The sequence below is a fragment of the Sinocyclocheilus grahami genome, unplaced genomic scaffold (genome assembly GCF_001515645.1).
Source record: "Sinocyclocheilus grahami isolate Dianchi unplaced genomic scaffold, SAMN03320097.WGS_v1.1 scaffold247.1, whole genome shotgun sequence".
In the NCBI taxonomy this organism is placed as follows: Eukaryota; Metazoa; Chordata; class Actinopteri; order Cypriniformes; family Cyprinidae; genus Sinocyclocheilus; species Sinocyclocheilus grahami.
This window is the reverse complement of record NW_015505426.1, coordinates 150876-174624: the sequence shown is the minus strand read 5'-3', so window position 1 is coordinate 174624 and position 23749 is coordinate 150876. Positions and strand designations below refer to the sequence as shown.

At 38.3% G+C, this 23749-nt stretch overlaps 1 protein-coding gene across 1 annotated transcript in view; it reads left to right on the top strand.

Moving 5' to 3' along the window:
• The window catches only part of LOC107598185 (rab effector MyRIP-like), a 184349-nt gene that overhangs the window by 108592 nt on the left and 52008 nt on the right, over nt 1–23749 (top strand). Inside the window, 2 exon segments of the mRNA XM_016289460.1 lie at nt 22198–22278; nt 23710–23720. Coding sequence (XP_016144946.1) covers nt 22198–22278; nt 23710–23720 — 92 coding nt within the window.

Below are 23749 nucleotides of genomic sequence, written 5' to 3'. Positions count from 1 at the left end.
CTGTACATGAGACCCCTACAGTGGTGGCTCAAGACCAAGGGGTTCTCTCCGAGGGGAAACCCGCTTTGCATGCTCATGGTCACGCGGAGGTGCCTATGTGCCTTAGACATGTGGAGAAAACCTTGGTTCTTGTCTCAGGGCCCGGTGCTGGGAGCTCCTTGTCGCCGCGTAACACTAGCGACAGACGCGTCCCTCACCGGTTGGGTGGCCACCCTGCCCGCAGTCTGTGGAGTGGTCGCCATCTGACGTGGCATATCAATTGTCTGATAAATTTTTGATGCTGTGAGTTCTCCCAGACCTTTACTATAAAAAATACTGTGATTTGAGTGTTAACATTTAATGTAAGTGAAAACCTCTAACATACTGTTTGACCAATATTGTTATAGGAGAAATTTGTCTTTAGGAATGTTTTAACAAAGATACTCACTTGACAAACTCACCTTTTCTTCGCACAAATGAAACGAAGGCTGCATTCCAATCTGCATGATTAATGCTTTCAGAGGGCACTTCGAAGGGAGAATAATTGCGAGGGCCACACTACTATATAGTTTCAAACTGAATTTGTAATAAAAACAATCAGACGCTTTTATCCAAAGCGACTTACAAATGAGGACAATGGAAGCAATCAAATTTTTTTTAAATAATAACAATTTTGCATTATTTTTGGTTCATTAAAAATTAATCTTGCTGCTGCGTTCTGGATTAATTATAAAGGTTTGATAGAACTGTCTGGAAGACCTGCCAAGAGAGCATTGCAAAAGTCCAGCCTGGACAGAACAAGAGCTTGAAAAAGGAGTTGTGAAGCATGTTCCGAAAGAAAGGGCCTGATCTTCTTGATGTTGAATAAAGCAATTCTGCAGGTCCGGGCAGTTTTAGCAATGTGGTCTGAGAAAGTCAGCTGATCATCAATCACAACTGCAAATCTGCAGGACCGGACAGTTTTAGCAATGTGGTCTGAGAAAGTCAGCTGATCGTCAATCATAACTCCAAGGTTTCTGGCTGTTTTTGAAGGAGATACGGTTGATGTGCCTAACTGGATGGTGAAATTGTGATGAAACGATGGGTTTGCTGGAACCACAAGCAGTTCTGTCTTGGCAAGGTTGGGTTGAAGGTGATGGTCCTTCATCCAGCAAGAAATGTCTGTTAGACATGCTGAGATGCGAGCAGCTATTGTCGGATCATCAGGATGGAATGAGAGGTAGAGTTGAGTGTCATCAGTATAGCAGTGATATGAAAAGCCATGTTTTTGAATGACAGAACCTAATGATGCCATGTAGACAGAGAAGAGAAGTTGTCAACACTTGACAAACTCACCTTTTCTTTGCACAAACGAAACGAAGGCTGCGTTCCAATCAGCATGATTAATGCTTTCAGAGGGCACTTAGAAGGAAGAATAATTGCTAGGGCCACGCTTCTATATAGTTTCAAACTGAATTTGTAATAAAAAAAAATATTTACAGGCGAATTAGGTAAGATCTGAGCACCACAACTTTAACTCTTCCAAATCACTCAAAGTGGATGATGAACTCTTCGAAAGGAATAGGGCATAGGGTCGATAACTCTGAATAGAACACAGCCCAGGTGTGGGTGTGTCAATCAATAATGTCAACACAGCAAACTAACAATGACCTATGCCTCTAACCACAGGTGAAGGGCTGTCGTTCCAACGACACAACTTGGTGATGCAGTTTGCGAATGTTTGTTTGAACTATGGTTTCGGAAAACACCGAATCATTGAACTATGTTGGTAACGACGGAACTTGCGACCATAGTTGGCTAACAATGTTTTTGGGAAACGCACCCCTGCAGGACATGGAGGCGCCAGCGCGATCACTTGCATTTTTTTCTAACAGTGGAAACAACTTTAAATACGCCGTTATTTTTGTTTATAAAAGTAAGTGTACATCATTCTAAACTGGAAAGGGTCTACTTTTATTTGTGTGCACTCACAATATCAACAAAACGTTGTGCTTTTATAAAATAAAGAAAACAAACGTCTTCACGGAATAATTTTTTATCATGGGTCACTATGACAGGTTAAAATTTACATTCGAATACCTAACAATAAACCTTTATTTTAGACGCTTACTTTGCTTATTTGTGTACAATCTCTTAGTAGTTTTAACTTTTTATCAAACTCAGCTATAATGTAATGTGCAATGAAAAGTACAGGTTTTGATTCGCTCAGCTTATCTTTGTAAACACAGCTATCGTGTATGTAGAGTTGTATATAGAAATGTTTTGTCTTTTGTTTAACATTTTTACGAACAGTGCAAACAAGATGGCACATTTTTTCACATTACAGTGCAAAACGAGCTTCTCTCACTATGAATTTAACCAGAGGCTATGGTTAAACCTCTCCCGCTGTCAGATGCATGCTCTGACACGAGCACTAAGGCGCGCACATACATAGGTCCATTCTTTCAGTAACTGTACATACTGCTGCATTGCACAGAAATTACTACCTACATATTTACATATGGTTGGCACACGCCACTGAAAATTGATCTGTCATTAAAGATAGTGGTCTTGTGCTTAAAATGCCCTTAATGTGCAATACCACCACTGGTCGCCAGAGGCTGCAGCTGAACTTCCGGATGACTAAAATGCACTTTGTTCATAAAAAGACTTTATTCCTCATTTTGGTTTTATTGTATATTACAATATGGTCCGTGTATCATTCATTTTTTTATTTAATATTGAAAGTAGAAAAATTAGAAAACGGCTCCTTTTCTGCTTAATTCTGCTTAAATTTTCGTTTTTCGTTCATGGGTGGAAAAAGGAATAAACAGCTTGAATATTCAATTTCTACACGTGGGCGGGAATTAAACGCCCCTTTCTGCTGGTTGGTCAGCCGAAGATCAAACGGTGCCGTCATCAGTTCTTCCGCAGTATCACGCAGCAGAATAATAGTCCTCTGCTGCTGCAGTTGTATGGATTCTTAACGCATTTATTGCAACTACATTTAGTCTTTTTTCATCAAACAAACAGGCTAATGAATAGCTCGACACAACTCATACTGGGGCAGAATCTAGAAAGGGCTTTCTTCTGTGTAGATATAAATTCTATTCTTTGCATCAGCTGGGCATGGCAGGGTATGATATGACAACTGTCATAGCCTACCCTGCTCACCCATTAAGTCTGTGTGTTTAATTAAGAAATTAATTAATTAATTAGTTTCAAAATAAATATTTTAAACACTAAGACAAAAAGGAAAGAATAATAAATTGGCTTGGGTATATATAGACCTATGTTCATGCAATAACTTTCATTCTAACTGACAACCGGAGAACAACAGATATTAAATAGCCTACTGTTACGAGTTTTATAATGTAGTCTTGTGTTTTATTAAACTTGATTATAATTGATATCTCAAAAGGATATGCACTTGTGCGTGGCGTGAGCTGCTGCGCACTCGCACTGTAACGCACGATTTTCATAAAACTTGCCATTTAGGTTTGTTTCTCACCAAACCCTCAGTATACCTTCAGAATGCTTGGAATATACGCCACGAGATGCATAGGATTATTTTATGACAGATATGCATCTGCTTAAAAAAAAAAAAAAAAACTAAAGTCACCATTCTCTGCCATTAAATTGGCAAGCCCGAGCAGGACATTGCGATGTTGCGAAATTGCGATGGCAGCAACATTTCCAGTTTTTGTTGTTGTTCAATTTTTTTGTTTTCTGCAGCGACTCGGAGCACTTTTCAAACCCTTTTTTCCGGCTGAAGCACATTTGTTTCAATCTATAAGAATAATCAGCCTACACTACCAGTCAAAAGTTTTTGAACAGTAAGATTTTTAATGTTTTTTTTTTTATTTTAATTTTTTTTATTCTCTTCTGCTCAACAAGGCTGCATTTATCTGATCCAAAGTACAGCAAAAACAGTAAAATGTTGAAATATTTTTACTATTTAAAATTGTTTTCTATTCGAATAGATTTTAAAATTTTATTTATTCCTGTGATCATACATAGCTAAATTTTCAGCATCATTACTCCAGTCTTCAGTGTCACATGATCTTCAGAAATCATTCTAATATGCTGATTTGCTGATTATCAATATTTAAAACAGTTGAGTAAATTTTTTTTCAGGATTCTTTGATGAATAGAAAGATCCAAAGATCAGCATTTATCTGAAATAAAAAGCTTTTGTAACATTATACACTATTCCATTCAGTAGAATTTTTATTATTTTTTTGGGAAAGAAATTATAGAAATGAATACTTTTATTTAGCAAGGATGCTTAAAATTTATCAAAAGTGATGATGAAGGCATTTATAATGTTACAAAAGATTTCTATTTCAGATAAATAGTGTTCATATCAATATCGGAATTATATCGTATCGACCGAAATTAAGAAATATATTGTGATATAAATTTTGGCCATATCGTCCAGCCCTAGTTCACACAGTTCCAATAAATTGCGATGGGTTAAATAAACTCAAAAACCAGACAGACGCGACTACAGTCAATCGCATGCCAGTATTGAAGTGCACAGGAAATAAGCAGCAGTCATATTTAAAGCAGTTTAAATTAATATTGAGTACTGACTGATGTTCACTTGGATTTTTTTCCCCATCGAGGGGAAATAACTTAATACTCTGTAATTTATAGTCATATGGTCAAATGTATATTTTTATTTGTGTAACATTACGTTCAAAATAACTACAAAATGTCATGCCTTTGAAAAATAAGGAAAACAACAGAATGTGCTGCTTTAGCGAGTCTTGGTCTCATTGAGCATCTTTCTGGCACATGCCACAAATATGAACCACAGCGAATAGGTACTTGTCTTTTAAAAGGCTTCATTTAGATTATTTGACGTTAAATGCATCATATAAGTCACTTTGGAATAAATCACAGTAGGCCTACGACTTTACATCTGGGAATACTTTAGGCTATAACAAATTATTTTGTTGACCCCCTATCACTTTAAGAACCGATGGTCTACACAGAAGAAAGACCTGTCTAGACTCTGCCCCGGTACGAGTTGTGTCGAGCTATTCATTAGTCTGTTTGATGAGAAAAATATGAAATGTAGTTGCAATAAAATGGATTATTAATCCATACAACTGCAGCAGTGGAGGACTATTATTCTGCTGCGTGATACTGCAGAAAAACTGATGACGGCACGGTTTGATCTTCGGCTGACCAATCAGCAGAAAGGGGTGTTTAATTTCCGCCCACATTTAGAAATCGAATATTCAAGATGTTTATTCATTTTTCCATCCATGAACGAAAAACTAAATATTAAGCTGAATTCTCTTTTTGAGCCGTTTTCTCATTTTTCTACTTCCAATATTAAATCTAAAAACGAATGATCGAGTGATACATGGATTCACACGGACATCACAGAGTACAACTGTGTGTCATTATCAGTTTGTCAGACACGCACTCGATTTTCATCTTGTTTTTTCAGCCAAATGAAGGACTATTCTTAGAACTGATAGTCCGTGTGAGTGACCATGCTGGGGTGCGTTTCCCATACAACGACGTAACTCGCTGATTAACAACCATAGTACGATGCATTGTTGTTGAAACGAACTAGCTAGTTACGACTGTTTCCTGAACACGGTCGCATCTCCGTCGTTTGAACTATGGCTGTGTCCAAAAACTCTCAAATGCTGCCTTCGGAGGCAGCATTCCAAAGCAGGAAGGCATCAAGGCACATCCGAATCCAAATTCTGCTTTACTTCCTGTCTCCGGAGGTACCTTCTTCTGATCGAATTTTGAAGGCAGCATAGATGTATCCTTCGCTGCCTTTTGATATCCCACAATCCCCTGCGTTCCATTCCGTGACGATTGGGTTGAGCTAAAAAATACAGATGGCGTCTGAAAGTTCCGTTTGGTGGTCAGTTTGTGTGCAGATGTATATTTCTGACTAACTTTTTTCACTTTTGATGTTATTTCTAGTGAGAAATCAGTATTATAGTAATTAAATATTTGTTTAGTTATCACAAAAACTCATTTTATTTTGTTGTAGATCCTGGGTGCCCAATCTCGGTCCTGGAGGGCCGGTGTCCTGCAGAGTTTAGCTCCAACTTGCCTCAACACACCTGCCGGGAAGTTTCTAGCATGCCTAGTAAGAGCTTGATTGGCTGGTTCAGGTGTGTTTGATTAGGGTTGGAGCTAAACTCTGCAGGACACCGGCCCTCCAGGACCGAATTTGGGTACCCCTGTTTTAAACCATTACGCTGCCTCAGAAGCCTGTCCAAAATCAGTTTCATGAGGTGCGTTCATATAAAAACGCTGCCTGCAAAGTCATTGCCTCATACGGCAGTGAGGCAGCAAGTCAGCTGCCTAAGTTTTCAGATGCAACCTACATTAGTTCAACATCTTCTTCTTCTGCTTCTTTCCAGTTTAACGGCGGTTGGCATCCAGCTTATTGGTGCATTTCCGACCCCTTCTGCTCTGGAGTGTGGATCAGATAATAGGTTATAATAAAACTTAGTCTATTCCCTTTCATACACTTACATGACACTCACTTAGTACCTTCACACACACATCATACTTCAATTATCCGTTAAAAGTCACATATTGTACACCTTTCTGGAGTTTTATTTTAGGTTTTGATGTCCTTAAGAATATATATTTGCGGTATAAGTACCAAAAACCATCTCAATATATTTTTACAGCTCCTCTCTCAGGAGCTCTGCTGAGAACAGGGCTTTGAGGGATAATCCAGGTACAAGGCAACGGTCCAGGCAGGGGCGAACAGTATCCAATTGGGCGAGACTCGAGGGATAATCCAGGTCCACAGGCAGTGATCATAACACGGGGAAACAGACAAGGCAAGACAAGACAAGGAAAACAAGACACTAGGCTCGGTAATGCAGCTAACACTAGGGGAGTGGAAAATGCAGAACAATACACGGCAATCTGAACAGGAACTGAGAGAGTGTTAAATAGAGTGTGTAATGGCTCTCAGGTGAGCGTGTGATAGTGACGGCTGTGTGATCAGTGAATTCAGCTGTGTAAGTGCAATGGATGATGGAAACTGTAGTCCGGAGTGATATGTAACAGTCTGTGTAGTGTGAGAGTCAATGTAATGGTAGAGTGACCTCTAGTGGCAATCGGCCGGAAGGCCAAGGACCGGATTCGTGACAATAGTACATTTATACGTATAATATTATATTTTACATAAAAATATAGGCTACAATATACTTTATACAAAAATATATATTATAGTAGGCTATATAATATCTATATAGAGACGTAATTTCGGGTCCAATACATTGGTTTTCGTGCATGTCAGTAAGTCATTGAGAGATTTTTTCCCCCCCAGTCTTTGAAGCATATTTCCTATCTTCTAATCATTTTTTTTTTTGGTTCAGTGGTTCATAAATTCATTAAAAAAATAATAACAAAATAAAATAAAGTAGCCTAATATAGTAATAAAATGTAGAATAAAGTACAATCAAAACTTTATATTATAATCACATTGCACTTGAATAAAGTCAAAGGTGTAATCTGCCGATTGTCCTGCAGGTGACCGCATAAATCTGTCTTCTTACGATGCACTTAGGGCTTTACGATTACTCCAGAGCACTCGTAGTTCTACGATGTTTTTCAAGTGCTACTTAAGTTACGATGCTTTTTGGGAAACAGACCGTAATATTAAGATCAGTCGTACGATCGTTTTTACGAACTTCTTAGGCTTACGAAGCTTTTGGGAAACGCAGCCTTGGTTGATTTTGGCCTGTCTAATTAATATTCATGAGCCTCTCTTCTGGTTGGCCTGTTGTTTTCTGAGTGACGCACGGCCAGGCCAACCACAGGTAACTAGGGTTAAATAGAGTGTGTAATGGCTCTCAGGTGAGCGTGTGATAGTGACGGCTGTGTGATCAGTGAATTCAGCTGTGTAAGTGCAATGGATGATGGAAACTGTAGTCCGGAGTGATATGTAACAGTCTGTGTAGTGTGAGAGTCAATGTAATGGTAGAGTGACCTCTAGTGGCAATCGGCCGGAAGGCCAAGGACCGGATTCGTGACAATAGTACATTTATACGTATAATATTATATTTTACATAAAAATATAGGCTACAATATACTTTATACAAAAATATATATTATAGTAGGCTATATAATATCTATATAGAGACGTAATTTCGGGTCCAATACATTGGTTTTCGTGCATGTCAGTAAGTCATTGAGAGATTTTTTCCCCCCCAGTCTTTGAAGCATATTTCCTATCTTCTAATCATTTTTTTTTTTGGTTCAGTGGTTCATAAATTCATTAAAAAAATAATAACAAAATAAAATAAAGTAGCCTAATATAGTAATAAAATGTAGAATAAAGTACAATCAAAACTTTATATTATAATCACATTGCACTTGAATAAAGTCAAAGGTGTAATCTGCCGATTGTCCTGCAGGTGACCGCATAAATCTGTCTTCTTACGATGCACTTAGGGCTTTACGATTACTCCAGAGCACTCGTAGTTCTACGATGTTTTTCAAGTGCTACTTAAGTTACGATGCTTTTTGGGAAACAGACCGTAATATTAAGATCAGTCGTACGATCGTTTTTACGAACTTCTTAGGCTTACGAAGCTTTTGGGAAACGCAGCCTTGGTTGATTTTGGCCTGTCTAATTAATATTCATGAGCCTCTCTTCTGGTTGGCCTGTTGTTTTCTGAGTGACGCACGGCCAGGCCAACCACAGGTAACTAGGGTCAGCCGACGTCACAGCGCTAGCTGGAGGCAGCAAAACAAAGGAGAAACTGGAGGCGGCCCATTCAAACCAGCGCAGATTCGGCTATTCTTGTTGTGATGTTGGGTGCCAGAATCTACGTAATACAGCCTCAAATTAGAAATTTGATCAGATATCTGGTGCCACTGCCAGACAAAAAACCGACGACAGCTGTGGTTAAATGCAATAAAACGAGCTGGAGACTGGACAGAAACGATCGTCAAAAATGCTAGTGTTTGCAGCACACACTTCTTATCAGAAAAGGTTCAATAAATTATTGTCTTTTGTTGTTATGGGCGGGTGTACAGATTTCTTGCCATATGTCTATGTTTCTTGCATCTCACAACGTGAGTAAAACAACAAACTGATGATTTATATATAATCATTTGTAATTGTATATACATTGTTGTGATTAATTGTGGCTGGAACAATAATGTAGCTGTAAAAAAAGTTGCCTGCTGAAATTTGAAACGATATACATCTTCATCATGACTAGATAGACACGGTGAGTTTGTCTTTACTATACACGTTAGATGTGATCACCTCATACTAGTAACAATCCTGTCAGATCGTCCATCCTTTGAGTGAGAGTGTAACGTTACAGGCTGACCGATCCGGTTTAGTGGTTAAAGTTAACCTTTTCCACATGTTTCCCGTGAAAAAAGCCAGGAAATTTCAGTTTTGACAATATGGGACCTTTAAATCCTGTTGAAAACTCCTGCTTCCCTTAAGAATGTAATCAATATTCTACTCTGTGTCCAATTTACTGTGCTTTGTAACCCTTTTAATGTGATCTCCTGCACCCCAATCTCCCTCAGCTTATTCTTCATTACCTGCCTCTGTGTTTCATATCTCATACAAGTCATGATTATGTGCTCCACTGACTCCTCTTCTCGACATCCTCACACAACCCTGTCTGGTGCTTCCCTATCATCTTTAGTGTTTTATTCAGTGAACAGTGTCCCAACCTTAACCTAGTCATCACCGAATCTTCTCTCCTATTTCCAATTACCACCCTATCCTCTTTAACATTTATTTGAATTTGGTATAAGTGCCTCCCTTTCTCCTCTCTATCCCACCTCTCTTGCCACCTTTTATTGATTTTCTCCCAAATTATGCATTTAACCTCTGCTTTACTTAAATTTACCTGCATTTCTACGTTCTCCTTTGTTAGTACCCTTTTAGCCAGCCTATCTGCCATCTCATTACCCGTAATCCCAACATGTGCTGGGACCAGGGGTGTGAAGTAACGAATTACAAATACTCACGTTACAGTAATTAAGTAGTTTTTATCAGTAATTGTACTTTTTTGAGTAGTTAAAAAATTGTGTACTTTTACTTGAGTACATTTTAAGTGATGTATCGGTACTTTTACTCCCCAACGGCACCCCCCCCCTTGAAGTTCAAGTTAATTTTATTTAATTATATATTCTCTATAGCGCCAGATCACAACAGAAGTAATTTCAAGTTACCTTTCTTATATAACATGTCTATACCTTGTTCTTTCATTAAGCAAACTAAATAGCCTTATGTTATTTATCTTATTTACAGGATGGCATGTCATTTCAGTCGCTAGGTTATGGTTCCGCTCTCTGTATCACGCACAGCGGAGTTCCGCCCGATGCGCGCGCTCACACACACCCACACACACAAGTGAGCCCACTCCCACTAGTATTTGTAAATATTAAGCCGCAAAACGATTCATATTTAAATATGAATTCTGCGTGTCTCTGTGTTAATGAATGGCGCAGACGCGCGGTTTTGTGTAGTACTCGTACTGAAACGCTTCCGGTGATATTAACCTCTGCCCTCTCACTAATGAGGACACAAACACATGAACAATATCTCCAGAACTGCTCTGAGTCACTTCATCAGCATATGATCGTTTAGTTTGAGTAAAACTATCATCATGTCATACACACAAAGAAATGTAATGGTATTCACGGCAACCCGTCAAAATATACGTTCCGTTTAACTTGAGGGCATTGCGGCAGAAATATATTACTATTGTTGAGTAGAATGTTTGTAACAGACTGCTACTACTACTACTAAAATTATTAAAACCTTATTTTTAAGGAATAAGCATTCAATATTTCTTCAGTGTTTTAATTGTAATATTAAATTACCTTTATTTTCCCCAAAAATTAATTAAATTTTCATTACTTAAAAGATAGATTAAATGAATGTTTTATGCCTTAAAACAAAATGTAAATACACAACACAGAATTTCTGAGCAAAAAAATCATAAGGCTATTGTAAGAATAAATGAAACTTGTTTTATGCTTTCAAATTAGACATGCTAAAACAGAATTTGGTTACAATAAAACATAAGGTTGGACAAATAAAAACATTTCATAGGGCCCTAAACGTAATATTTGTTAAACTTTTAATAAATTGATGTTAAATTGTTTAAGTTTCATGATTTTAATTAATTAGACATGCTTTTTGATTAATAAAATGTAATTTAACCATTAAAAAGGAGTCCCCCTTAACTTATGCTATTTAACTGATTAGACATCTCTAAGATGCTGCTGTATTGAACATGGCACCTGATGACTAATTTATTATTTTTTGTTCCCTGTCATTTTGATTTATTTGATGTTTGATTCGTCATGGGTTCCCTCTTACATCATACTCCGGGGTTTCCTTAGGTATTTGTGCACATGCACGCATTTCCAAAACGGCACTTTTAGAGGACGCGCTAACATACATAGGATTAAAATGCATTTATATTTAGATAAAATGGAATATATAGATTGCACTGCATGTTAGCTTGCTTATTGTGCCCAAAAGCATATTTATTTAAGCCCATATCCCTTGCTAACAAGAAACTATGCTTCTAACCACAGGTCGAGTGCTATAGTTCCAACCACGTAAGTTTGTGACGTTGTTTGCGAATGTTCGTTTGAACTATGGTTTCGGGAAACACCGAATCGTTGAACAATGTTGGTAACGACGGAACTTGCGACCATAGTTGGCTAATGATGCTTTTGTGAAACGCACCCCTGGGGCCTGTTCTTCGTACGTAGCTTATTACATCCGAGATGAAACATCACGCTAATTAGAATCTGGCTAATTCGGTTCTTCGAACACACCCGTTGTTGTTGATTAGTATGGCTGGATTGAGTTATCTGAGATAATTGCACATTCATGGGTTGGTTTAAAAGGGGCTATGTATCGATACTCGAAACCACGTTCAGCAATGCAGCGATTGGCTGGCGGCAAGACAGCAACGTAATGACATCATATAATTAACAAAGACACCTGACGAAAACTTGACACATTTTTTGACTTTTATAAGGAAACAGCCAAGCGAACAAAACTACATAAATGTTATAATAAATAATTGAAATGTGCAGTGTTTTTAGTTTATTTAAATTTTTTACATGATTCCCAATTATTTATAGGCTATTCACGATTTCTAATATTTGTACTGGCTTTACATTTTTATTTCAATGTAGTAATTAGCAATTAATTTAATATTTGAACAGATTTGTTACTTGACAGCATTAATTAAAGTTTAAGGGTCAAGATCATGTTATCTGCATCTTCTGCGCTCCATCAAGCCACTCCCATAATAGCTGTTAGCACTCAAATTAATGCATGACTCTATATTATCTGTACAGCATGCGTGTAGGATTCAAAAACAATTATGAAATAATAATTTTATGATTAATACATCTTTCAGTGAGTAAAGCTTGCTGTGTCTATAGTATTAAAGACTACACAACATTATTATAGGATCTTTAAATTAATTTTTTAATTATTATTTTAAATTATTGTCCCTGGATCAGTAGGGTACTCTTGTAATAAAGTAGCGGTGGTAGCAGACAGATTTTAAGTATCAATTCCGCTTAAAAAGATGCAATCTAATCCGGTTTACATGAAATAAGCCTGCTCCCGAGCAGGTTTAAGCTAACGGACCTGTTGCTATGACAGCAACTCCGGGATGAGCTTCGAAGAACCAAACAATCCAAGATAACGCCAAATCATCAACAATCAAATCCAGCTAAGTGAGTTAGCGACGTACAAAGGGCCCCAGGTCTGTATCAGTTTTTGTGTACACACAAATGATCTGTCATTTCCTACATTAACTCATTTGAATTCCTAGTGTTTCTAAATTGAAAGCTATTTCATAAGCCTGCTGTGTGAGTGAGAGTCCCTTAGCTTTGAGGCATACACAGTTTGATCTGTAGATGCCAGGATCTCTTGCATACAGTTGTATGAAAGTTTTGTAAGATACGTCCCATATGGATTTTTGTTTCACATAAAACCAATTAATGAAAGGAATTTTATTTATTTTTTTACTCCCAAACAGTCTTTTGGGAACACAATTTCTGATGCTGATAATATTTTTGTTTAATATTTATTTTATTATTTTATTAGTTGTAGTAGTATTTCATTTTACTTAACTTTATTATTTTTTGTTATTAAATATAATTTTATTATGATTATTTTATTTACACAATATTTACTTAAACAACAGCCATTTTTGATGCATCTAATTATAATGACTATACAATCATGCAGTAAATATGACAATCAATGAGTTGTAATGTTGTCTGTTAATGGCTGTTCTGTCTGTAGTACTGATATATTACATATGATGCCTGCGTTCCGTCTCTGTTTCGTTGGCCTTGCGTGGGGTAGTTACAGGCCAGACATGATGTGTGGTGGTCTCTTTCTCTATGCTGTTGTCATGGTGATATTGAGCTGGCACTCTCTCGAGGTCAGCTGAAAAAAAAAAGTGAAAAGGTAACCGTCTGGTCAGGTAGACACAATGATGTGTATGCCTATTTAACTTAGCCACGATGAGAAGAAAACCATCTAGTCTCGTTACTTCTATTCTTCTGCGTTACTTTATTTTCTTTTCCGTTGAGAGTTTCGTGTTCTGAGTTAAGTTTTGTCTCCGAGTTCACCTCGAGTCTGTGACCGCCTCAAAACTTCAACCAGCCCACAACTCCGCATCTTCAGCCAACGTCCAACCACTGGCTTCCCAAGACCTCACAACTTCCAGCCAATCAGCAACCTCGGGAAACCCCCTTTTCTGCAAAGATGACAACAAAGGGAACCCCCCTACACAGGCAACACAAGTTCCAGATTCTAGCTGAACTGGTGCATTTAATATAAATTTTAACCTCATTGAGGAGCTCAATTTGAGAGTTAATTAAGTGATTGATGGTTGTTCAGGTCTATGCAATTGCAGATCTTGCTGTAAATTTGGGATTTCACATTTTCATTCTATTAAACTCATTCTTTCCTTACTTTCTCTCTTCCTGCAACTTGTGTGAGTGCATGTGTTTGTGTTAGACTAGTTTATATTCTTAGATTTATCTAATAAAGCCTTATTTATATTGTCTTAAACTGCCGATCTTGTTACTGTGCTAATAAATAGTGTTTTCACTATACTTTGGATATCAATATCCATTGCAGAATTGATGTTATACGGCTCGTTCAATGAATCGCTGGCCGACTCAGTGATCAGCCGTAAAACAGTGATTCTGTCCAAATTCCCTATAAAATCATAAATGACTTTGAACTAAATTTACCTGTTTCCCTTACAACGGTATCATCTCTCACTTGTTTCTCACAGTTAACCTGGAAGTTTTGACCCTCATCTAATCTGTGCCACATTGTGTTTAGTCACACAGTCTAGAAGGTTCCTGCATGATTCTTTTCTTTTCTCTTTTCTGTTTTTTCTTTTCTTTTGCATTTAAGTGAGTCTCTAGGTTTGCTTAGAATTAATTTGGGAACAAAATTGTCTCTAGAAGTCAACTTAATCTGACAAAAGTTTAATAGAGGATTCGTATATAAAGTACATCATGTTTTTTTAATTCTAAAAATGTAAAACTTTTTTTTTATCATTTCAGTTAATCTGTAGCAAATATATAGTTCAGTCATGAAACTCTAGATGGCGCATTCTGACGGGGTGTTAATGTAACTGATGAAATTCAGAGAGTTAAACGACTTGGCACAAGCTGATTGGTTCATGCTGCATATGCAGCCAATGAGCTTACTGCCTTGCATTTATATGGCTGGCTAGCCTTCATTTGAGATTCCTGCAGTGCGCTTTCAGAGTTCTCTGAAACTTAACAGCTAGATAAGTAAATGGTTTTCACTCTGTTTTCTGTGCATTATTGCATTCAGTCATAGAAAACATACAAGTTGTAAAACTATGTGCAGGTTATTCGTGTGAGAAGTAATTACTAAGCATGTATTGTTCATATAACAGCAGTGGCATTAGCAGCAGCAGCAAGCCGTTTTCCTAGTTCATGTATGTGATAAGGTGAAGCCGTATAACTGTCTTTAATAAACGTCATACTGTCAACAGCCTTACCTAGTTTAATGAGCAACAGAAAATAATATACCCGCTCATACATGTACTCGTGCCGCATTGCAATGCATTTAGTCAGAAGAGGGAGCGCTCATTTAAAGGGGCCACACCTCTGTTTCACTTGTTACCTTGGTTCAGCGATAGTGAAGAGTTTATTATAAATGTCATGTTTAGTGATAGTTTAAAGATGATAATTAATCATGAATTTGTTTAAAATATAAAGATACTACTAATAATAAATAATTTCCCATCAGTAGTTAATAGTAGGACACTCTTAAACTGGAATTTACTATTTGTGTATTCAGTTGGGCTTACAGCAATTATAGTACTTTCATGGCGTGTAGCAGCAGTATCATAGAATTCAGATCACATTAGCGAATTGTTAATTGCAGTATGCATAGCAAATCAAGTCAAATTATTACTGTCGTTTATAGCAGCGGCAGCAGGAAATATCTGGTTGTAACTTGCATGAAATTTCAGTGATAACGCATGGGGTAAGTAACTCTTTTAAATTGAAATAGGCTTTTATAACTTTGTTTATTTACCAGGGCGTACAGGGATTTTTTGAACTCTTCAAAGCGAAATATGCATTATTTGTTTGCGTTTCATTGTTTAATAAAGACGCTTATAGTAATTCTAAGTACTTTCGTGCATCAGTATGTGGCAGTATGCATAGCTATTCAGATCGCAATTTTTAGTGAATTTAATAGCAGCAGAATGGCATAGCAAATTCAGATGCATGTTAGAAATAATATTAGCAGCAGTCTGCATAGCAAACAATTATTATTGTTGATATAGCAAGGGCAGCAGAAAGTAGTTTAGTTGCATGAAATTTCAGCGATAAAGCATGGATGAGCTACAGCAATTCTAGTACTTTCACAGAGTGTAGCAGCAGTATCCATAGCATTCCAGATTGCGTTATTAGCTAATTATTAATGGAAGTATGCATAGCAAATCAAATTATGCATTTAGTTGCGGCAGCAGTAGGTAGTCTGTAGTTTACATTTACATTCTTATTTATTCATTTTGCAGACGCTTTTATCCAAAGCGACTTAAAATTGCTGAAGTTTCAGTGACTTCAAATGGATGGTATGTGAACTCTTCAAGCGAATAGGCATCATTTTCATTTTATTTATTTAAAAGGGGCTTATAGCAATTCTAAGTACCTTTGTGCAGCTGTAGCAGCAGTATGCATAGTATTCAGGTCGCATGTAGCTAATTTAATAGCTGCAGCATGCATAGCAATTTCATATGCAATGTTAGAAATAATATTAGCAGCAGGAAGTCAAATTACTGTTGCTAATATAGCAGCGGCAGCAGAAATTACTTTAGTTGCTTGAAATTTCAGTGATAACGCATGGGGTAAGTAACTCTTTAAAGTGAAATAGACGTTTTATTTATTTGCTTCTTTATCAGGGCTTACAGTAGATTGTGAACTCTTCAAAGCAAAACAGGCATTTGATTGCGTTTGCTTGTTAATAAAGACGCTTATCGCAATTCTAAGTACTTTTGTGCAGCTATAGCAGCATTATGCATTGCATAGCTATTCAGATCACTAGTTTAGTGAATTTTAATAGCAGCAGCACGCATGGCAAAATTCAGATGCAATGTTAGAAATATTAGCAGCAGTCTGCATGGCAATCCAATTATCAATGCTGCTAATGTATCAGCGGCAGCATAAAGTACATTTAGTTGCATGACATTTCAGTGATACGATAACGCTTGGATGGTAAGGAACTTTTTAGGTGAAAGGCATTTTGTTACTTTGTTATTCAGTTCAACAGGGTTTATAGAACTCTTCAAAGCGAAATAGGCATTATTTGGTGGTTTGGTTATTTAATAAATGGGCAGTAGCAATTCTAAGTACTTTTGTGCAGCAGTATACATAGTTATTCAGATCGCAATGTTAAAAAAAGTCACTGTAGTGTCTCAAGGCCATCTTGGAACGAGCCATGCATTTAGCAACGATGTGTTCATACAATGCAAACATTATTGTTCTTAATATGCAATATAAATATTTTAAATTATCAAAATAAATGAGCAGCTGCTTCTGAGGCAGAATTGGTCCTGGGCATATGACACCACAACTACAGGGTGTACAGTATGATTTATTCTTTCACCAAATATTTTGTTAGCTTATTAAGTTAAAGGTAAGTATTTCCACTGCAGTAACGTTGATGAACATTAATGGGGGGGGCTGGAGCCCTTCCTGGGCTTAACGAGAAATCAGGAGACCTTCTTGGGCTAAACTGGGGATCAGGAGCCCTTCCCGGGCTAAACGAGGAATCAGGAGCCCTTCCTGGGCTGAACTGGGGATCGGGAGCCATTCCGAGGCTCGACAGGGGATCGAGAGCCATTCCAAGGCTCGACAGGGGATTGGGAGCCATTCCTAGGCTCGACAGGGGATCGGGAGCCCTTCCTGGGCTAAACTGAGGATTCCGAGGTCTCTTCTCCTCCTTTTGACCCTGAATTCCCTCCACATTCTGGCCCTTATGTCTCGCCATAGTCAGCTCACCCTCAGCCATGATGCAGGGGGCGGAGCTCCTCTCCGCGCTCACCCTGTCCACGGCTTGCTCCATCGTGGTGGGCACTGTCACTCGCACCTGGTCTGACGGGTTTGGGCTCACCATCCGAGGTGATCCTACGCTCAGTTGCTTGGCTTCGCTCTGGTTCGTGGATCGCGGCGGGAAATGGCTCTCCGTCATCGGTGGGCTCTGGCTGATGCTCCGTACCGCAGGGAGATGGTGGGCTGGGCTCTGGGTCCAAAGTGGATCCGGCAAGATCCTCCATGGGGCCGGTGGTGAGTGGCGACCCGTTTCTCGCCAGGATCCACTCCACAAAGCCAGCAAATTCCTCCCAAGGACCATCTTCGGACGACCGCGCTCTGCACTCGGCGTTCAGAATAGCTGGTGACGTTAGCGACCATCAGGAACAGTCTGGTATGGTCCTCGAGAGTCCTGCCTTCCTGCTCCAGCAGGAGAAGGAGGAATTCGGGGCGCGTGAAGGGATCCATGGGGTTAACACAACGGAAAGAAAAACACTAAGGAAAAAAACAGAAAACAAACGAAGGGGAGAACCCGGAAGTTAAACTCTTTTGGGTCGGTTATTCTGTCACGGTCCAGGTGTTCTAAAGGATAGGCAGGACGACGAAGTCCGTACCGCAGGGAGATGGTGGGCTGGGCTCTGGGTCCAAAGTGGATCCGGCAAGATCCTCCATGGGGCCGGTGGTGAGTGGCGACCCGTTTCTCGCCAGGATCCACTCCACAAAGCCAGCAAATTCCTCCCAAGGACCATCTTCGGACGACCGCGCTCTGCACTCGGCGTTCAGAATAGCTGGTGACGTTAGCGACCATCAGGAACAGTCTGGTATGGTCCTCGAGAGTCCTGCCTTCCTGCTCCAGCAGGAGAAGGAGGAATTCGGGGCGCGTGAAGGGATCCATGGGGTTAACACAACGGAAAGAAAAACACTAAGGAAAAAAACAGAAAACAAACGAAGGGGAGAACCCGGAAGTTAAACTCTTTTGGGTCGGTTATTCTGTCACGGTCCAGGTGTTCTAAAGGATAGGCAGGACGACGAAGATGACGAATCAAAGGATATTTAATAAAGAAACAGGAAATCCAGACAGGGTAGACATCAACATAGACATTGACAGGAACATGGACATTGACAATAACTGACAAACTAGACTACAAGAGGCAGGAACTAATTTAGGGTGGATAACGAGGGGCAGACAGGTGAGCACAATAAGGTGATTAACTGATAACGAGGACAGGAACAACCAAATAAGGACACAGAGGGAGATACCACAAGCGACAGTCCACAGGAGTGTGACAATTTAAAGAGGAGGTGGAAGGAGAACCAATTCAAACCCTGAGTGGATTCACTAAAGAGTGATGCTACTTTTGCGCTTTGTATTTCCACACAATCTAGTTCATTGATATTGTGTTGTTTCAAGTATATTTAAAAAGATTGTGTCTTATTCTTCAATAAGTTTTTTTGAAAACGCAAATAATGACTGGAATTTTAGGTAACACTTTAGATTAGGGAACATATATTCAAGAGTTTCAAGAGTTTTCCCTCAATAAACTCCTAATTTGCTGCTTATAAATAATTTGTAGTAAGGTAGTTGTTAAGTTTAGGTATTGGGTTGGGTTAAGGGATCTAGAATATGGTCGTGCAGAATAAGGCATTAATATGTGCCTAATAACTACTAATAAATAGCCAATATGCTATTATGCATGCTAATAAGCTACTCTTTAATAGTGAGAGCTCATCCTTAAAATGAAGTGTTACCAAATTATTGAAAAGTGTTGTCTGTGTACATTGTCTATACTGTAGATCATGGTAGCAGTATGTCAGCAAATGATGGAGAAGAGGGTTATAAGTAAATATATAAGTATTTAGAAATGTGATGAGACAAGCACGATTTTGTCTGAAATGTTTTGCTTTCCTTTGATTTCTCTCTCTCTCTCTCTCTCGCACTCTCTCTCTCTCAATTAAATTCAATTTTAAATTCATATTGATTTATTGGCATGATATTAGGTACATATTGCCAATGCATTGTACATAACAGAATAAAAAAAAATATATATGTAGGATATCAGACCGAATCAGACAATCTAAGATTTGGTCAAAACCGAGTTGAGGCACGAGGAGTCACAAAAATTCCACAGAGGCCCAAGACAACAGGATGTCATAAATCAGACCCCAAATGGTACTAATGCAGATGTGTTCACTCATTACCTCTTAGTTTGTGGCATTTATAAATATGATATGCTACTAAAGAGGAAGTAGGTCCTTCACCAAGTAATATTCTTAATTTGTCATTTTCATGGAGTGATTGGAACTCAGGAATAATTTGCTGTATTTGGGTGTACAGTGCATCTCTTAAGAATGTGTATTTGTCACAGTGGAGTAGGAAGTGTTCCTCCGTCTCAACTGCTCCTGATCTACATTTGTTACAGATTATTTCGTCTTTAGGTAACCACGTCTTCTTATGTCGTCCTCTATCTATGGCCAGCTGGTGGTCACTAAGTCTCTACTTAGTCAATAAATGTCTGTGTCTATTCCTGACTGAGACAAGATAGTCAGCCAGATTGTACTCTCTGTTTAGTCTCAAATAGCATTGGAGACGACTTTGGTCTTTGGGTTGTTCTTTCCAGAACAAATGGTATGTCTCTTTCTCTCTATTCATAATTTCTTTGATTCTTCCAGGTTTTTCAGGGTCGGTGATATTGAATGCTTTGTTAGTCAAATCTGACACCGTTATACCAAGATTTTTTGAGCACTCATGTTTTGTGTTTTTAGTGCTTTAAAATGGAAGAGATTCTTCAGAACAGGAGTTTCAATCAATCCAGAACTTTAAAACTCTTTTTTAATAATTAGATTAAAGGCACAATATGTCATTTTCGCCGCTAGAGAGGGCGAGTATTCAAAATAAACAAAGAGACAAAGGCGTAGTTTGATGACGCCATGACTGAGTGTGGAATCATGGGAGTTGTCGTCTTCATTCCCACAGCCAATGCAATCCGATGGGACTCGGGCAGAAATCATATTAAATCATTAGCTCATCCATGAATAACGTAGTAGAATGAAGCAGAGTGAGGCTGAAAGCCGTCGAAGCGAAACGAGGCCGCTGAACGAGCGTGACACATGGCTCGAAAGCAGCTGAGCTTTTATTATGCCACAGTCGACCGCTTCCGCTCCTTCCGGTCGTGCGTATGTGGGTGAAAAAAGCAGTGCAGTTTTATCATACAAGATACATTTGAAAGTTCTGTTATAATGCTACTCTGTGCGGTCGTCACCGGTCTATTAAAACACACAACATATTAAAGCGTCTTTGGTGTTTCCATGTTTTCTACAAAACAAAACCGGAAATCGGAGGGTTATGACGTCATTGGCAGGCGTCACTAGTTAAAATAGCTTATTTCTCTGGATTTAAACATTCTTCGAAACATTTGGGATAATGTAAGTACACAAGTCAGCAAAATATATAACACTGTTCTGGTATTTTTTGGATATTTTAATAAAAAAATCTTACATATTGTGCTTTTAAGGGGAAGACGGGCTGTTCTAGTTCTGCTCTACATGTATTATTAGGTGTGTTTCTGTGGACATGAAGGATGCTTCTGCAGAACTTAACATCTAGATCCTCCAAAGGATGTTTGTGCCAGTCCTTATGGCTGTAGTTACACATTGGGGCCCAGATCTCACTTCCAAATAGAGCAATAGGCAGTATGACACTATCAAAAATCTTTGGAAACATTTGGGATAATGTAAGTACACAAGTCAGCAAAATATATAACACTGTTCTGGTATTTTTTGGATATTTTAATAAAAAAATCTTACATATTGTGCTTTTAAGGGGAAGACGGGCTGTTCTAGTTCTGCTCTACATGTATTATTAGGTGTGTTTCTGTGGACATGAAGGATGCTTCTGCAGAACTTAACATCTAGATCCTCCAAAGGATGTTTGTGCCAGTCCTTATGGCTGTAGTTACACATTGGGGCCCAGATCTCACTTCCAAATAGAGCAATAGGCAGTATGACACTATCAAAAATCTTTGTCCAAATTCTGATGGGAATGTTTATTTTGAATAAGTTTGTTCGTATGGCATGCAGTTCCCTGAGGACTTTTATAAGTAATGTTTTAATTGCCAAATTGAAATTTTCAGTGGGAGTAAGTACCAGACCAAGTAAGTATATTGTAAAGCATGTTGAAGTGTGGTGTTGTTTACAGTAAATATATTTTTATGTTCTAGATTTGTTTTTTTTTCCTGAAATATTATAATATTAGTTTTTTTGGATGTTGACTTCTAGGGTCCAATCATGGCAGTATTTAGTTAATATGTATAGGTTGTTCTGGAGACCATCTAGTGTTTTAGATAGAATTAGCAAGTCATCTGCATACAGCAAATATTTGACTTCTATGTCAAATAGTTGTAGTCCTGGACTGTCTGATTGGTCTGGTAGATCTGCCAATTCATTGGTGTGTGTATATGTGTGTGTGTGTGTGTGTGTGTGTTAAAATAAGTCGGGCTGAGGCAGCAGCCCTGTCTTACTCCTCATTGTTGAGAAAAATATTCTGTCCTTTGCTGTCCAATTTTTACTGCACATTTATTTTGGTTATACACATTCTCTCTCTCTCTCTCTCTTTCATTTTTGTAGAGGTGAGTGCTCATGAAGGCAGTAATGATAATGGCAGTGTTTGTGATGGCAGTGACTCCATGCTCTACAGGCAGAGTGAAGGTAACATGAAAAATCAATATACTTCTGCTCTTTACACATGTGTTTTCACATTTCAGAGCCATAAAAAGACTTTAAATCTGCCAGATTCTAAAACCCACATCAATATCAAGCCTTTATTTCCTTGATTTAGTCCTTAATCTCAGTCGTGGGCTGTCATCATCACACATTTTTAAATCTATTAAAATTAAGTTATTTCTGGGTTATTATATTGTTATTATATTTACAGTACTCTTCAGAAGTTTTGGGCCAGTAAGATTCTTTTATTTTTTTTATTTGTTTTTAATAAAAGAAGTCCCTTTTGCTCACCTAGGCTGTGTTTATTTGACCGAAAAAGCAGTAATATAAATATTAATAGTAAATACATACATTGAATTAATATTAACATTAATATGAAATATTATTATGATTTAAAATAACTTAAAATTTATTTTAATTTATGTATGTTTGTAATTTATTACTGTGATGGCAAAGCTGACTTTTCAGCAACCTTTACTTTACCAGCAACCTTTATTGCAGCTCAAGATACATTTCTTATTATTGCTAATGTTGAAAACAACTTTTTTTTTTTTTGGTGAATATAAAGATTAAAAGAACAGTGTTTATTTGCAATAGAAAACTTTTGTAACATTATAAATGTCTTTGCTTTCAACTTATCCCTGCTGAATAAAAAAGTATTATTTCTTTCAAAAAAAAAAAAAAAAAGTTACTGACCCCAAACTTCTGTACCGTATTGCTGTCACGAATCCGGTCTATAAACTTCCGTTCTCTCACCACCAGTGGTCTCCACATGGACTCTCACACTACACAGACTGTGACACATCACCCTGGACTACATTTCCCATGCTCCATTGCACTAATCACAAGCTCAGCTGAAACCAATCACACACAGCTGCTACCAATAACACACACTATATAAGTCAGTCTCACACCACCATTCAGGGCCGAGTATTGTATAGCGTTTATCACTCTCATAGCGATAGCTACTCTACGGAGCCATTTCTAGTTCTTAGTTCCTAGTCATAGTCTTGCCTTGCCTTGCCTGCTTTCCCGTGTTCAAATTCTTGCCTGTGTATTTTAAATTATCCTTTCATCTTGCCATTCGGACTATGTTTGCACCTTGCCTGGACTATTGCTCATGTTGTCGGATTACCCTTCTTGTCAAGCCCTCTGGATATTGTTAGCCGCTGATCGACCACGCCCGTTTTGGATTACTTTTCTGTCTTGCCCTCAATAAACCTGTTTGCCATTGTCTGAGCCATGCCTGTTTTATGAACACGTCTCCATCTAAATAAAGCCTTGCATATGGATCCACATGCCTCTCGTTCCATCAGCTCCGTAACAGAATACTTGGCCACACAAGGATCCAGCGGCTTTTCAAGTGGACACTGGCCAGGTATGGACATTGCAAGACTGTTATTAGCCCTCAAACAGGGCACTCGATCGCTCGAGGACTATATTCAAGAGTATCTGA